This window comes from Coffea arabica, chromosome 11c (genome assembly GCF_036785885.1).
Source record: "Coffea arabica cultivar ET-39 chromosome 11c, Coffea Arabica ET-39 HiFi, whole genome shotgun sequence".
NCBI classification, from domain to species: Eukaryota; Viridiplantae; Streptophyta; class Magnoliopsida; order Gentianales; family Rubiaceae; genus Coffea; species Coffea arabica.
The window spans coordinates 36,750,830-36,764,014 of NC_092330.1; the positions used below are offsets into that span (position 1 = coordinate 36,750,830).

The following is a 13,185-nucleotide window of genomic DNA, read 5'->3' on the forward strand; positions in this document are numbered from 1 at the left end:
CTCCTCACAAGACAAGTTTAGCCGCCAAATTCTTAGCTAGCCTCACTTTTGTATTCAACCTCTGCATAATTGCATCTGGATATAAACTTAGTTTAACATTTATTAGTTACATATTATACACGGTCGTTTCTAGCTCGTGATCTAGATTAACCAAGAGAGTGGATGCCTAAATAATTACATATGTTGATGCAAAGCGCAAATGATGTTTCTGTCATCATTGATTGAGAGCATAATTAGCTGGAAACAGTCTCTACTTTTTGTAGACATCAATATTGGTTATTTTTGCTGTCAAAATTGTCACATAATTGTCTCGAAGGGATTTTTAAGTCAAAGAAATAACTTTTTTTTTTTTAGGATTTTGGTTCTTAAAAAAAATTTTCCTAGAATCATGTTATACAAACATCTCTTGAAAAATGGCCAATTCACTTGCATAACGATGAAAACACTTTATAGATTTTTTATGGATCTACTATCAGCATCTTATCAAAATTACGAGATTAATTGAGAAGGGAGGAGGGGCCATCGGCCTAAGGTTTCTAGTGCTATAAACCATTACTTGTCGATTAAGGCAAGCAAAACAGGCACAACGATGCAATAATGAGGGGCCTCTACTTTGCTAATTTCTTAGCCATGAACTATCAGCAAGATTCATTTGGCAACATTCTATAGTTGTTCGATGCTTTAAAAGTTCTGAAATTCATTTTGTGAAATTTGTGTTAACTTTTATTCTGGCAAACCCTTGAGGACTCTGTATCAAACCAAGCCTACTTAGGTAACTTGATTATACTCTTTTAGATGTATATGGCGATTTTTGTTGCCTATTTAACTGGGATTAAGTTTGTGCCAACAACTTAAAATACACAAAAATATGATTTAATAATACGTTTGTAAATCCCGGCCCCGTAAAAAAAAAGTTTTTAAATCACGAATTAAAATACACAGAACATGAGAACATGTTCAAGCTATATTTTGATTAGTTCACTTATAATGTAGAAATGATGTTTTTATGAATGGCTTATTAATTCAACTCGAACAGAAGAGCATATGCCCATAATTAGTGAACATTTTTGCCAACAAAACTGTGATAGGAAAATTTGTTATAGAACTTGTATAACTTCACTTTTTTTTTCCTTGACTTTGTCATTCCCATCAAATAAGCACCAAGAAGATCAAGCGAAAGGGAAGGTGAAGGAAACTGATACTAGACGAGGGTAAAAAATTTTCAAAACTGAAAGATTTCCTAACGTTATCTAACGTTATCCAAGCAAACACCAAAGGAAGCAGACAAACCGGGGTAAAAAAAAATTTTAAAAAAAACCCATGAAAACTGGCAAAAATCTACAATTTTTTTTTTTCGAAAACATCAACCTGTGTTATATAGAAGGAATGTACATCAGCCACCAGTGCTGAGCAACTGCCACAGATAAACTAGAATTGGAATTGAATTAGAATTAGAATTCAATAGAATTGCAGTTCTTAAGTGTAATTCCACAGTGTTAGAATTCTTTCATTTGAAAAATGCATAGAATTGATAAAGAATTCATTTGGCGCTCCAAATTCTTTGTTTGAATTGTTAGAAATTACATAATATTTGAATTCATATAGAGTTGGACTGGTGACAATAGTTTCGTATTTTTACATTAGTTAGATGGCTCCAAAGTTCAATCATCTCATTAATTAGAAATCAAGAATTTTGAGTTTTGTAAATCTACGAGTCTAATATTTTATGCAGAGAATTAAAGAAATAAAAAACTAGAAGTGTCGTGTGTAATTTTTTTTATTGTAAGGAGGCAAATAGGACAACCTTACTCTATTAGTCAAATATTATAGTTGGCTTATCATTAATTTCCAATCATAAATGATAAGAATTTGTCAAATATTAACGTTACAATTATGTTATAAAGTTGTCCTGAAAATACAATTAAGTGATGATCATAGAGTAATAATGAACAAGACATCCCAAAATACAAGAAAGAAACAAAGAAAAAAAAATCTATATACATGCATGCTTGTGGTAACCCTCCCCATAATAGAAGACTTTATTGATGAAGAGACAGTAAAACAATTGCCCAGAATACAAGCATGTGATGCACCCCATCATTGAGAACACCACTAGCTATAGTTTCAATCAGGGACGTTTGCAAATTGCTCTAATCCCTCCAAGAGAGCCTCGACCACTTTTTACAAGACCGTATATGCCCACAACCTGTTGCTATATTAAAGGGTCTAGTTGAGCTATTAACATCTAACAAACATCAAGTCTAAATAACATGTTCTATATGATTAAAGAAGTAGAATTTTTTTTTTTTAAAAAAAAGGGATAACTTTAGAAACCTCCCCTGAGGTTTGTGACTATTTCATTGGCCTCCCTCCAAATTTTGAAAATTACACTAACCTCTCTTGAGGTTTATTATCTTGGAACATTTAGGTCCAACCAATAATTAAAAAGTGATATTAGGAGGGAGAAGATAACATGATTCCACCATTGCCTCTCATTTACTAAATTGTTTAATTATAATTTAAAACCAACTCAAACATTAAAGAAAATATTAAAATTTGTTGTTTATCATCAGGGATTAAATCATATATGGTATAAAAAATAGTATATCATTTTATATATTTCACTTAATATAAGATCCAAATTGTTCTTTTCAATTACAAACTCATTGTCAAACATGATCAATAATAAATAATCAAAAAAATTTATAACCAAAATATTACAAAGATCGAACTTTAATACCATAAAAATCTCAGCAACTATCCTTAATATATTGACAAGAACATCTATGATGTTAAAGTTTGTTTTCTGTAATATTTTGGTTCCAAATTTTTTGATTTTTTGTTGTTGATCATATTTGGCAATGGGTATATAACTGAAAAGAGTAATTTAGATCTTATATTAAATGAAAAAAATATAAAATGATGTAAATATATATATATATATTTGATGTTAGATGTGATTTGATCTGTAATGATAAACAACAAATTTTAGTATTTTTCTTTAATATGTGGGTTGATATTAAATTAATTAAATAATGCAGTAGATGAGGGACAATGATAAAATTATACTATTTTCTCTCTCCTAATATCACTTTTTAATTATTGATTGGGTCTAAATGTTACAAGATAATTAATTTCAATGGAGGCTAGTATAATTTTCGAAACTTAGAGGGTGGCCAATGAAATAGTCAAAAACCTCAAGGGAGGTTTCTGAAATTATCCCAAAAAAGGAAAAAGCAAACCTTGATAAGCACAAAGGGACGAAAACCACCAAAGAAAGCATGTTTTGCTTGTGTAGTCCACATTACAGCACTGAGATGGAACAATGCTGCAAAACTCTCTAACATCTAAAACAAAAGGACAATGGAAATAGACACAGTCCTTCCTAGCTGCCAGGTTACTAAGACTTGACGTAAGATATTTGGCAATTATGCATACAAGTTTAAGCTAAAAACGTAGCCAGTGGTCAAATTCCTTGATGAGAATGTACGATTTCATGTTGAAATGCAGACAAAAGAAGTTTGGCTATTTGACCTAACATATAGGAAGAAGATGATTTTTCCTCACAAGCATGATACCTAATTTTTTGAAGTACTGCAGTCATGACTGCCAAAATTTCTTCAGAATATACTAGTTCTAACCCAAAAAAAAAAAAAGGATAGAGAGAGGAAAAGAAACATAAAAATAGAAGGTGGTTAAAAAAAAGATATGTAAGTAGGTAAAAACACTATGCATACGATAAACCAACTTGAGCTCATGTTCTGAAAAAGGTAAAAACATTGTGTCAAATGAATTTAAGTCCCATTTGGATTACTATTTTTTTGGAGTTTTTATAGAGAAATGTACTGTAGCGATTTAATATATGTGAAACAAAAAAAATTGATTGAAAAATGTGTTTACGAAAACGTAAATAATTTTGGGAGAAAAATGACAATTCAAATAATTAGTAAATGTGCATGACAATGTTTTGATTCTGAAAAAGAGCTAATTTGACTTTAGATTTTCCGATGTCATAAATAAATATTTCTAGTTGCCTCGATGTTGCTTCGTTTGGAGTAAATGTTTTTGGGAGTGTTTTTCAAAACCATTATTGTAGCTGTATATATATATATATATATATATATATATATATATATATATAAATTACTGTAGATGTTTCTAGGGGTATTTTTAGAGGTGTTTTGGGTTTTAAAATATATTTTGGAGTATTTTAATAATTTACAACTTTTTTGAAATTTAAAAAAAAAATTTTACACAACCCCTGCCCGCCACTCCCTCCTTTCTCTTTCGCCCCCCTCTCTCTCCCTCTTTCTCTCCCTCTCCTCCTCCCCTCACTTTCCTCCTCCTCCACCCTCTTTCCTCTCCCTTCTCCCCTCTCCTCTCCCCCCCCCACTCGCAATACAAAAATTGTGACTCCAGCCACGACCTCTTGGTCGCGACCAGGAAGGTCGCGATCAGCGAAGGGGATGAGGGATTGGGGGGTTGGAAAAGGGAAAAGAGAAAGGAGGAGGGAGAGGAGGAAGGAGAAGGGGAGCGAGAGAGGGAGAAGGGGGAGGAGAGAGAAGGGAGTGTCATGGTGGTGGTGGTAGTGACGGTGGTAATGGAGAGTGATAGATGGTGGTAGTGGGCAATCTGTGGAAGAAGAAAGAGAGAGTTTTTTTATTTTTTAATGTATTTGAGATGTATTGCGTGTAATTGAAATGTATTGTAATTTTGAATTGTTTTAGAATTTATTACTGTAGAATTTCAAAAAACTGTTAAATCCAAATGAAGTTTAGATTTGCAAATGTATAGTCATTCTGATTGGAATCTAGTGTAACTTTTGTTGTTCATGTTATTAGACCAAGAAACGACCAACAAATTAATACCAAACAGTCAAAAGAAGAAAAAAAAAACTTTTAGTTTTATACTATGAGATTCTTTTAGGTTTTTGTTTTTTTATAGATTATAGAACTTAGCAATTTTCCTCATAATTATTTGTTAAATGTCATTAAGATTTCCTTTCGAAATAAATATCATTAAAATTAACTAATGTGAAATTACCAAAACACCCCAAACGATCGTCACCTCCCAGCCACTCTCTCCCTCACCAACCTTTCAACTCTCTACTGCACATTCAAAAAAAACCAAAAAGGCACACCAAAGCTTCTTTCACTCTCCGGAAATTGACACACACAACACACAACACACACTACTCATGCCTCTCTTCACCTCCAAATTCAACCTTTTCTTCTAAATCCTACAAATTTTCCCAAACATTTTGTGGAATAAATAGAACCATTCATTCATTTCAAGTTATTGAAATGGCTTCCACCGCTGTCACCCATGTCCTGAACCCGGATACGGATACTTCCACGACCACTCCGCTGCTCCGCCCGCGTCAGGCGGAGGCGAACCATGGCCGACCCGGAACAGCTCCACTGGCTGTTCTACTCGGTCGGGTCACGGGTCGACGTGGAGCTTCCATGCTGGTCCGGGAAACGGCAGCTCGGCAGCTGGAGGAGCGCCGCGCCGACTGGGGCTACTCGAAACCGGTGGTGGCGTTGGATATAATGTGGAATTTGGCGTTTGTGTTTGTTTCGATAGTTATGGTTTTATGTACTGTGAAGGAGAGGGAGAATGTGCCCATTAGGGTTTGGATATGTGGATATGCTCTGCAGTGTTTGGTCCATGTGGCGTTAGTTTGGATTGAGTATAGGCGGAGGAATAGGAGGGGAAATTGGGGGAACAGTAGGTGGAGAGGGTATTCGGAGAATGGTGGTGGAGGGGATGGGGGAAATGGGGAAATTGAGGAGGATGAGGAGGGAAATGGTGCTGGAGCTTTGGGGCAATCGAACCGGTCAACGTAAGTTTTTTTTTTTTCATTTAAGTTAAGTTTTACTGGTTTTTCTTTTTAGCTCGATTGGATTTTAAAGTTTGGAACTTTAACATGTGGTTGTTTTTTAAGGTTGGAAATGTTATATTTACAGGTTTATATGAATAATATTGATAGTGGATTATGAAGTATGAAGCCTCCACATTATGTCTCTCTGTTTAATTGTTTCTGGTTGATGAGTTTGGACTATAAAATTCATAGCTTGAAATGGATAATTGCGCGCGGCAAAGTTAATAAAATTGGAACTTATATCCTTAAATTTTGTACGTGTGTATGTGAGAGTGTGCGTGTTTGTCTGTTGTCCAAAAGGCTGTAGCTTTATTTTGTGTGTTAAAAGTTGGAGTATCATGATAGATAGCTTGAAAGGGATAATTCGGTACACGGCTTAGTTAACACAGATTCCAAGAATGGAGCTGTAACATTTTGTTTCTGTATGAGGTTTTGTTGTACTTTATGCTATTGGTTAGAATTGGAATGTTGCAATTTATAGTTTGATATGCTTGACAATGCGCATGTTTTAGTCTATTTGTTAAGTTCAACTTCGAGGTATGAAAGCTTGAAGGATGTGTTTTTAAGGGTTGTAGCTTTATTTTTCCATGTCCAGGTGTCAAGTGGAATAGTTTATACCTTGACGTTTTATGGGAAACTCTAGTTGCTTATGACTTGTGTTAAAAGCTGAATTGTGTGGACTTTGGAGCTTTAGCTTTGTGTTTGTAGGATTTGGAAGTCAGAAATAATTGAGTCACTTATGCCCATTACATTGTGATTGAATGGGAGAATGGAAGTTTGTAACTTGGCATATGCAATTATGCATGTGTGTATCTCTGGACATTATGTTATCTTTTGCGAGAGATTATAGTTCCATTTAACTCATACTACATGCTGACTTGTTCTCTTTTTTGGTAGTTGGATATAAAGTTTGTTGCTTTAGATTCTAGTGCACGGGAGTTTTGGAATATAGTGGATTGAGGTTATTGATAAATATAAAAGCTTAAGTGACTAATTGTTGAAATATTTTAGTGATGCATAGGAACTCTTGGTTTATGTTGTCATGATGCCACAACCTACTTCTGTTGTTTCCAGAGTGTGTATTTTCCAGCCTTGACTTGCCAAGAAGTTTTGCCATATGCCCTAGAAGCACAAACTTTTGGCTCTAATGAAACTCTAAATTGTCTTGGAAGTTTCTAAGGGTGATTTTATGCCTTAGACTGACTATTGTTTGTCATTTTTGTTGGTTTGGGCTGTCTTCTTTTATTGGAAAGTTTGTTTTATCACTATTGGAGAAAAGCGAAGATGCCTTCTTGACTGCTTGTTTTTTTGTGCATAATCCAGTTGCATTAAACGATGTGAATCTGTAAACACAATGGCATCCTTTCTATGGTGGATAATTGGCTTTTACTGGGTAGTCTCTGGAGGCGAAGTTCTTATGCAGGGGGCCCCCCGTCTGTACTGGTATGCCTTTATCCAATTGCATTTCAGATTTTCTTTTTGTTTATTTTATCTAGATAACTGCTCAAGGTTGTTGATATAGTTTATAAATGTAAATTAAGCTTCTCATTTTTGCCTTATGATACAGTTATTTTGCTTGTTTATATAACATGCTTGTGAGTCTAGATTGTGGTGACAAGATTGCCATCTCTGCATGTTGAATTATATGTTTGATGATTTCCTTTTCTTGTCATTACTGAATTTTTATATCCATTTTTTCTTGTCCTGATTAAAATTGAAAGAAAATATAAAATATTCATAACTTCCTTCTACAGACAATATTGTTTGGAGTGTTTTCCATAATAATGGTTACTAAAGAAAATTACCCCTCCCCCTTCTGCCCACAGAAAAAAACAAATAAAAAAGATTAGAAAGAACAGAAGAAAGAACCAAAAATCTCTAAACAGCTAGTTTTGAATTGAAATGGCACTTGCTGACAACATTTAAAAAATGAATTCGGACAAATTTACTTTGGTCTCCTAAAATTAGATTAATTATTATTTTCCTAGACAAAGCCTTACCATTGACCAGCTGTATGTTTTCATGTTACTCATGGAGCATCAGTTACTGTATTTTCTATATCAGCTTTTTCAATGTCTACAAATTTTTTGACATATGGTTCTTTATTGTCTTTTTTCTTCAAACGAATGTTTTCTGCTAAAAGCATTTTGTTCTTTATTCTCTGTTTTCTTCAAATGAATTTTTTCTGCTAAAAGCATTTGTTAGATTCTGAGTATAATGCTGCTAATTTGTTGAGTATAAGGTCAGAAATCAATTTTTTTAAAGCTCACCCTCCCTATATTACGGCTCCTGTCACTAGCTGTATTCGAGAGTTTGTTGGCTACTATAAACTGTTTCTTTTTATGTCAATTAAAGCTTGCATCTACAGCCGGTAAAAATTTTTTATCTTTCATTTTTCTTCTTCAACTCAGCATTGAGAAACGATTTCAATTAAAACTGGCAGATATAGATCATGAGAATTCTGGTTTTGAGCATTGCAGGTTGGCGGTTGTATTTCTGGCATTTGATGTGTTCTTTGCCATCTTTTGTGTGGTTTTGGCATGCCTGATAGGACTTGCCCTGTGTTGCTGCTTGCCTTGCATCATAGCAATTCTTTATGCGGTTGCTGGGCAGGTAAGTCTCAAAAATCTCAATGCAGTCACCACAGGCAATGTAGACACACTCAGTTTGATGGTAAGCCTGTTGATAATAGATTGCTAACTTCAACTTTTGTTCAAACACACAGGACGGTGCATCTGATGCTGATCTAAGTATGCTTCCTAAGTACAGGTTTGAAATATCTATGGATGAGGATAAGCCTAGTGGATCTGGTAAAATGGTCCCTATTCAATCGAGCGGTGGATATTTGGCTCTTGAACGTAATCTTTTACCTGAGGATGCAGTAAGTGACCACTCTTTTGGAAATGCTAAAGCTGGTTCTCTTCCTAATGCGTAAACCTGTCGTGGTTGTCTGAAGTTTTTGTCTGTAAATCCCATTGTAGAAGTCCAATTTCATTGGAATGTTCTATTTTACTGCCCTGAACCATAAAAAAGCAGATTGGAAAGTCAGCATACATATTATGAAATTTCCATCCATCCATAGACCTGTCTATTATCTTGACCTAGATTTACCAAGTCTTATGGTTTTATGAGGCCTCTATGCTCTGAGTTTGTTAAAGCAGCTTGTGGCTATGGGCATCATGATACAATATGCTAATAAAAAATGCTGTATGAATAAAATAAGATAAATATTAAAAATAAATCTTGCTCCATAACTGCGCTCATACTCTCAATGCATTGCAGTTTCACCTTGATTGCTTTTGGTCTTGACCTTTTGGCTTCCTTCTGCTTGTTCCTAGGAATGCTGTATCTGTCTTACTGCATACGATGATGGGGCAGATCTCCAAGCTCTTCCTTGCAACCATCATTTCCACGAACCTTGTATAGTGAAATGGCTTAAGATGAATGCAACATGTCCTCTCTGCAAGTACAACATTCTGAAGGGTACTGAGCAGGTTTAGAACGAGGCAGAATAGACAAGTTGATATAGGTTCTTCTATCTGCTGTCAGTCAGTGTTTATATGTACAGCGATATGAAGGCTGGAAGAAACAGCTTTCAAATACCTTTTAAGAGAACAAGATGTATCATTTGTTTGTTGAGTTTCTGTCATGTATTCGGCCTCTTAGATTTCTTTTGGCAATTTGTGTTCCCTTGCAATTGAGTTATTTAAAGCTCATTGGTAGTAGATATGAATCAAGAAGTTTCCAGCCATGTAAATATTCAGTCAAAGTTACTTTGCAGTTGATGTTGTTTAAAGTTTCCCTGGTAGTAGGTATGAATTAAAAAGCTTCCAGCCTTGTAAATATTCAGTTAAAAGTTGCTACTCTGCAGTTGATCCTTCAGATACAAAGGTGGTTGGAGATGCATGTAGTATGTAGTGGTCGACTCTGATGCTGTGGGCTTTTAGGTGAACTGGAATTGTTCTTCTGTGTTTCTTGGTTTGTTTTTTGATTGATTGGCAGCTAGTTGGCTTGTGTACAATTCCTACAACGCTAGTTTATCATAGCCTTTTAAATATTAACTAAACTACATAAACACAAGCTCTGTGGGCTGCTTACTTCCAATCTTCCTTCCAAGGAGAAAAAGAAAAAGAAAAATAAAAAAAACGTTGAATTTCAATCTTCATTTGTTCATTTCCTCTTTAATTCGTCCTTCCCTAATATAAGAATGTCCAAAGAAGAAGAATTAAGGGGAAAAAAAAGGAAATGGAAGGGACTTGTCCTTCGTGTGGTTTTACAAGGCATGCCCCTGATGCTTGTAGTGTGTTTAGAGTTTAAAACCTTTCCTGGACAGGATGAGGGATTGGCAACCCGCTTAAGACAATGCTTACCGTGTTATTTCTCATGTTATCATTCGACTTAAAAGTCTACTATGTTGAAAAAATATATAAAGAATAAATTATTATTTTTTTTTTTTGGCTTTGAGCATCCGGTATCTCCACCTCAGTGTGACTAATCCAGATCCGACCAAATGAGTGAGTCTGATTCTTACTAAGGGACGAAGGTTTGTCCAAAACTCTTCAATGCACCACATGTAGGTTTTGAACTTGTAATTTCCTGTTGGCATTAACTAACCGCTTATCAAATCGCCCAAGTTCATAGGCTAATTCAACATGAATAAGAAAGATTTTAGCAACTTCTTTTATTATTTTAATTTTTGCTATAGTAAATACTATAGAGAAGATATATATATATATATATATATATATATATATATATATATATATATATATATATAATAAAGGGCAATAATACTTATCGTACATAATTTCATCAATAAAAGGGTAATAACATTATTAAACTCAATCTTTTTTTTTCCCTAACAAAGTATGGATGGAGTGGGGAGCAAGTATACTTTCAAAGTTTTAGATTCGTGAAGTGTGACTACTCCCAAAATTTAGGAGAGCAAAGTGATTTTTTTTTATGGTATCAATCTATTAAAACAATTTGATGGGTTTCTTTTTTTCTTTTTCTTTTTTTTTTTAGATCTACCTAGCTAGATTTGATCAGAGAGGAAAACAAGTGAAGTGAAAAATTGCTTTGTCAAATTCTTAGAAGATTATTCCTTATCGCGCTAAACAAATTTGTTGGTTAGATCCATTTTCGATGTGGAATATATATATTAGTTTAAACTTTAAACAAAAGGATTTCCTAAAAATTCTTCACTTGCCTTAAATGGAAATTAAGCTACAATCCATGATCTCTACATCATGAAATTTTACGTGAAAGAAAGTGTAACTAAAAATAGGTTTTTCTGAAAAGATGATTTTTTTTTTTTTTCATAATAGCAGCAAGCTGTCTTTTGAATGACATGTCTATAACGCAAACACAAGCTTCATTACCGAATTACTGTGCTCTTGCATTAGAAGAAAAGCAGCTAGAAAAATTATCTTATTGAGTATATGTAATCCTCTCAGATAACTAGGGCTCCATTTGGATTGGCTTATTTTTCAAAAATAAGTTTTTAAATACGATACTATAGTAATACAAACAAAAATAACTCAAAAAACATCTCATTCATATAATATATCAAAAACAATTCACCAATATACACAAAAAAAGATTTTTTTTAAAAAAAATAAATTTTACAACATTTTTCACCTATCGCCACCACCCCTCCCTCCTTTCTCCTCCCCCTTCCTCTTCCTCCTCCTCCTCCTCACTTTTCCCCTTCCTCGCCATCCCCTGACCCTCCCTTCTCTCCCTTGATCTAGTCACGACCAGATCGCGACCTTCTGGTTGCGATCTAGTCACGGCCTTTGGTCATGACCGGAGGCCTCAACCAAATCGAGGGGATGGAGGGAAAGGGGAGGGAAGGAGGAAAAGGGAGGGGGTGTGGCAGTGGTAGGTAGGGGTGGTGTTGGTGGTGGTTGTAGTTGTAGATCATAGTATTAATTTATAAAAAGTACCCTAAAATATTTTATTAAAAGGTGCTCTAAAATATATTCAAAAAATCCCTCCAAAAAACATCACAAAAACCATTTACAGTAAAAGTTTTTTATATATACGGCTATAGTAGTTATTACACCTAACCTGACTTAATAGTTGAATCGGTTGGCCTGGTGAACCAAGCATCGAGCTGGGTTGGGTTTCTAGTTTGATTGGACAAAGAATTGACCTGATCAAAGAATTGACCCGATCAAACCCATTGACCTACTGGTTCAAACAGGAATTCGTCCATTTTTTCAAGGGATAATTGCAGAAACCTCCCCTGAGATTTCTAACATTTGCACTGACCTCCCTTGTAATTTGAAAAATTGCACTGACCTCCCCTGAACTTATTAATTCTTTGCAAATTTAGTCCAAACGATTAAAATATTGTTTTAGGGAGTGAAATTAGAATTTTGTACCATATTTGCCCTATGTGCTACATGTCCAATGAATGACAAAGTATTACAAATCAATTAATAATTAATAAACTTTAAGGGGTGTAGTTTTTGGGCAAATACACATTACCCATTTAAAGTACCGGCTCTTTATGGATATTTTACTTTCAAACATTTAATTTATGATAAATATATCAATGTTTGTAAGTAAAATTCAAAAAGTGTTACACTAATATTCTTACAAAAAGGAAATCGGTAGGTTATCTATCTAATATAAATTAAATAATTTTTAAAAAAAGAAATGGCCCATAAAGTATTAATTCTTTATGACTTTCATCCATTAGATGAGTAAAGTATTGACTTTTTATGGGCATTTTATTTTGAATCATTTAATTTATGTTAAATACATAAATGTTTGTAACTAAAATTGAAAAAGTGTTACATTAATATTTTTACAGAAGAAAAACTAATAGGTTTTGTATTTAACAAAAATTAAATATTTGAGAGCAAATACAAATCTTTGTACTCTGCAAATAGACAAGTACAAGTCATCCTTCTATGCAAACAGACAAGTACAAGTCATCCTTTTATATTTTAACCTTCATAAAAATGCATTTTTGAAGACAAGTCTTTCAAACGAGACAAGTACAAGTACAAGTCTTGAAACTTTTATGCATTTTTATATTTTTATTATAATTGCTCCCCCTCAATTATAGAAAATATCTTTTTCCCTGTATATTGCCCCCTACATTACGAGAAATTCCCATTCTTTTTATATTACCTCCTTAAATAATCAATTTTTTTGGACATCTCTCCTATCGTACAAATTTTTGAAAGTTATTAAAACACAAAACTAATTACTACTTAAATAAGGAGTAACCTCGTTCCTTTTGAAATGTAGAAAACTCATAATAAAAATTGTATTTTTAATCAAAA

The 13,185-nt window shown here is 33.9% G+C and overlaps 1 protein-coding gene across 1 annotated transcript; it reads left to right on the forward strand.

Moving 5' to 3' along the window:
- The first annotated feature begins 4,990 nt into the window (after positions 1–4,990).
- On the forward strand, positions 4,991–9,680 carry LOC113717737 (E3 ubiquitin protein ligase RIE1). Its single transcript, XM_027242535.2, has 5 exons — positions 4,991–5,845; positions 7,208–7,327; positions 8,365–8,497; positions 8,610–8,765; positions 9,223–9,680. Exons 1-5 carry the CDS (start codon positions 5,304–5,306, stop codon positions 9,382–9,384), a joined length of 1,113 nt encoding a protein of 370 aa, XP_027098336.2. The 5' UTR covers positions 4,991–5,303; the 3' UTR covers positions 9,385–9,680.
- The last annotated feature ends 3,505 nt before the right edge of the window (positions 9,681–13,185 follow it).